Here is a 4525-nt window from a genome sequence, read left to right as displayed (position 1 = left end):
TTACTTGCTGTGCTCTTCACAATCTTTGTGAAAGTCATGGAGAAGACTTCCACCAGGATTGGAATACGTCTGCAGAAGAGCCAGTAAGGGTAATAGCACAGGATATTGAAGATGAGTGCAATGAAATACGTCAGGCTCTGATGCGTCACCTCAACACCTAATTTTTTACCATGATTGTTTTAAAGTTTTAATAAAGTTTTACATTAATGAATCAGACACACCCAAAGTCTCTTATAAAATCTCTTTTATTCAGCAACAAAAATATTCTTTCTATATTTTCTTACAAGTAAGAATTCAAAAAAATAAAACATTTTTACAAAACAAAACTGAAAAATTACCAAAAAACAAAGGGTACAGGTCCTGTGCTGGCTGACAGGCACTATTGCCTTGGCGGTGGCCTGGGATCACGACTGGCTCCCAGCACTTGAACAAGCTGCCCTAGGACACCAAGGAAGGCCTGGTTGAAGGTAGACAACTGCTCCATCTGCTGCCGGGCAATCTCAGCCTCCTGGCGCATAGCTTCCTGGGCATCCTGACGCAGTGCCTGAAACCACCGCTCAGAAAGGGTCTCCATCCTTTCCTGTTGTCTTTCCTCTACTGCCCTCATATCATCAATAACTGTGCGCAGATCCAGCTGCAACCGTCTCCTTTCACCTGGAATATACAAAATACCAGAATATTGATTTAAGAAAATGCACAATTATAACTTTCACTCTGATCATAATGTCTTACCTGTGTGACGTGGTGCATTTGGCGTACTCTGTGGTAGGCTTGGTGTTGACACAATCGTACTGGTGCTGCTGAAAGATGTCGATGGACCATCGTCTGAAAAGTTAGAGGTATCATTGGAGAGTCCATCCACAGTATCTGAAAATGCACATATCAAGGGTTTTATACACAAACGAGAAGAAGACACAGTGTACTATCTTATGGCAGTTATCATCAGGTAGTAAACAATGGGATGCAGAGTGGGTAAAAAAATGAGATGCCTATACTCTTCTGTACAGGTATTTAAATAAAAAATAATGGAACTATATCAGTTTAAAGGCTAAGGTACAATGAGAGCATCAGAAATCTCCATTATCTTTTCTACAGTTGTCTTTTTTCTCAAAAATAGGGGCTGGTTTATACAGACAGTACATTTCCCTATCCATTCTGAGATTAACTTTACTTGGTTAAAGTGCACTGTGGCTGCTTGAAATCATGCATGATAGCCTTTAATAGTATTTTTATGCATATTCAGCCCCCATTGATATTATCAAGCCCATACTAATTAAGCAAAACACCAGTCACGCATTTTTCATTAATTATACAAAACAGTGCAGCGCTACTCCCTACCATTTTCTTTCAGTCCACTGCACAAATACAATTACATTTTTGGTGCAGAGTTAATGGTTTTGTGCAGTTATTTTTTTTAAATGGTTAGCATAGGGAAAGCCAATGCCAAGCAGGAAAAAAAATAAAACTTACCAACAGGATCTATCATGGATTCGAGAAGTGCAGATGCAGATGAAGATGCAGAGTCCAGACCTCCTTCCCTGCCTTGGTTTGCTGGCCTATGCCCGTAAATGGCGTCCATGGCATCGTACCACTTCCAAGTACTTCGACTGTTTCCACTACAGCTGTTGGCATCCTTAATTTTTTTATATTGGCCTTTAAGCTTCTTAAGCTTTGCCCTACACTGACCCGACGTCCGTTCAAATCCCTCGGCTGCCATCCGCTGGGAAATATCTTTATACACCTTTTCATTCCTCACTGATCCATCAAGCTCACTCTGAATAACACTGTCCGCAATTATAGTAAGGAAAGTGGATAGTTCCTGAGTTGACCAGACCCTGCTGTTATTTGCAGGCATCCTTCTCCTATATCTGGACTGAGCTGCGCTTCCGTTTGACGACAGCAGTGACGTTTTCCTGTCCACCAATCAGTGGAATGTATCGTGTGACACCAGTAGCTCCGCCCTAACCGTACCGTACCATTTCCTATGGCCCTACATCTGAAGGAGGACCACGAATGGTGCGGTTTGGTTCGGTTGTATGGGCCACTTTCATAATGGAAACACCAAAAATAGCGTACCGTACCGAACCGATCCGAACCGTTCCGCTCAGTGGAAACGAGGCACTAGTGGTGTATGGTAAAAAGTATTTTGGCAGTATAAGAAGGAGGTAGATTTTTGATGGACAAGGTGTAACTATATTAAAAAGGGGAATGATATGTTGTGAATATATAATAGGGGTCTGAGATTCTTCAAACAAAATGTTAGGAAAATTCTCTAAAATTATTCTAAAAAGTATACACTACGAACTGTAAAGATCTTGGAAAATATTGGAAAGTATGTAAGCTGAATAAGATGAACATATAAAATGACCTATAAAAAGACATATACACACCAAAGGTATATATGTAAAATATATGTATACAGAGATGTAAAAAATAAAAAATATATAAAAAAATCTCAAGGATATATAAAAATTGTAAAAATTATTATGTATGTATATATATGTTGTATATATATATATATATACTGTATATATATATATATATATATACACACACACACACACATAAAAAATATATGCATATAAAAAATATAATAAAATTCAAAAGTGACAAGTATGGGTACAATTGCAAAATGTTTAAAAATTAGAGATAAAACAGTTGAGATCGATATCCAAGTTGAGGCCTCTGGGCTGAAGTGTATTCAGCCTATATATCCAGAATGTCTCATTTCTGGAAATTTTTATCTTTTTATTTTCTCCTCGCCAGTGTCTAGATATGGAGTCGATGCCGCAGAAGGTGAGTCCACTGGGATCTTTATGTTTTTCTGCAAAATGTCTAGATGGACTATGTTTGGGAAAACCTTTTTTTATATTTTTAATATGTTCCCTTATCCTGATATATAGGGGCCTGGTGGTCCTACATATTGGAGCCGACACGGGCACTCGATAAGGTACGTAACATGGTCTGTACGGCAAGTTATTAACTTATTAATCTTAAATTCTTCTTTGTTATTTAGCACATATTCATACGGTGGAGGTTTATGTATACTTCAAGCACTTTATTGCACAGTTAAAATATAGCCTAAGTTTATATTTAGTGCGCGGCACCATTTGGGATTATAAGCAAAGAAATAATGGTTAACAAGACGTATTTTGCCTAGGCTTAACATCCATAGTCTCATGCAGAGACTGACATGGCACTCGGTCTCTGTTCTCTTTTAAAGGAAACATTGCATAAAATATTTACAATCTGCAATCATGCCAGCAATTTTAGCCTTCAAGGCTTGCTGTATGTGTAAATATTTTAAATTGGACTTACCAGTCCTGCCACCGGATTCTGTTTGAAACAAATCCAATCTTCACCCATCACGGCGAGCTTTGTCTTGGCGACCTTTAAGGACTGGGTCCCCTTGTTTTAGAGCGGCCACAGCCTTGGACCTAGAGAGCACCCTGCACAGCGCGCCTTTGGGGTTTGGTATTCCAAGGGTCCAATCCCAGGGTCCAGCACCTAAAAATGACAGCATTTCAGGCAAAACCTCATATCTGCTTCCTGAAGCTCAGGTACCATCTTTTTAGTCCATTGAGTGTTTTTGATGGATCTGATAGCTAACCCCCTAGATTCAGTGATCTTTGATTGGGGTGAAGAAAAATGTGGAGAGACTCTCCACCTTGACCATTGTAAGATTCTGGTACCTCCGGTACCCTTAATCACCACTTTCTCTGTAATGCGTCCCACCTTTCTCTTCAGGTGGTACGCATATACCTTTAAGAACGATGATGTCACTGCTGAGCGCCGCAGAGCAGCTATTTCAACCGCCGGCGGTCTCACTCACATTGTTCGTTCAACCTGCCCTGTTATCCACATGCTTTCAAGCCTGTCTCTCGATCGGAACCTCCAGCTATTCCCTTTACCTGGAGCAGACCGGAACCTCGCTACTGATCCCTGTATCTCGCTACCGGATCATTCCTTATCTACTGGACCTCTCTAAACTACTAACATTACAAGTGATAAGTACCCCGCAGGGGAACCCTCCATAACCTTATTGCACTATCTACCTATGCACATTAAGGACTGTTACTACCTATCCATACTATCCTATCATCTGCACTGTTACATAGATTGCTAGCTCTTCAGCCTACTACCATCTATCATCTGCACTGCTGCATAGATTGCTAGCTCTCCTGTCTACTACTATCTATCCTTGCACTGGGTTAGTCTATCCTGTATTTGTCATCTGCTGTCCTCACCACCTGTTAGCATACTCGATACTAACCTATCTGCATTCCTAAATACCATCTTGAACTCTCCTATACAAAACCTATCAAGTGATTACCATCCTTGTCATTGTTCACACCTGTCCCTTCAGCACATCACCTTCATACTATCATATACATCCTATCACTCCAGGAACATCTCATTGAGTGTATATATATCTGTATGTTGAAGCTGACAGGCCCACGGTGATGAGTCCTGGAAAGTTGGATCTGGTATTCAACACATCTCTACATGACTACTGAGTGGAGAT

The 4525-nt window shown here is 40.3% G+C and overlaps 1 protein-coding gene across 1 annotated transcript; it reads right to left on the bottom strand.

Moving 5' to 3' along the window:
* Positions 1-379: 379 nt before the first annotated feature.
* Positions 380-1717, bottom strand: LOC309565988 (uncharacterized protein; the record flags this gene model as incomplete). Its single annotated transcript, XM_082271010.1, has 3 exons — positions 380-654; positions 733-867; positions 1471-1717. The coding sequence occupies 3 exons, from the start codon at positions 1715-1717 to the stop codon at positions 380-382; spliced, it is 657 nt and encodes a 218-aa protein (XP_082127136.1).
* Between the last annotated feature and the right edge of the window lie 2808 nt (positions 1718-4525).

The sequence above is a fragment of the Pelophylax lessonae genome, assembly GCF_965119305.1.
Source record: "Pelophylax lessonae genome assembly, chromosome: 10".
In the NCBI taxonomy this organism is placed as follows: Eukaryota; Metazoa; Chordata; class Amphibia; order Anura; family Ranidae; genus Pelophylax; species Pelophylax lessonae.
This window is presented reverse-complemented; position numbering and strand designations above follow the sequence as displayed.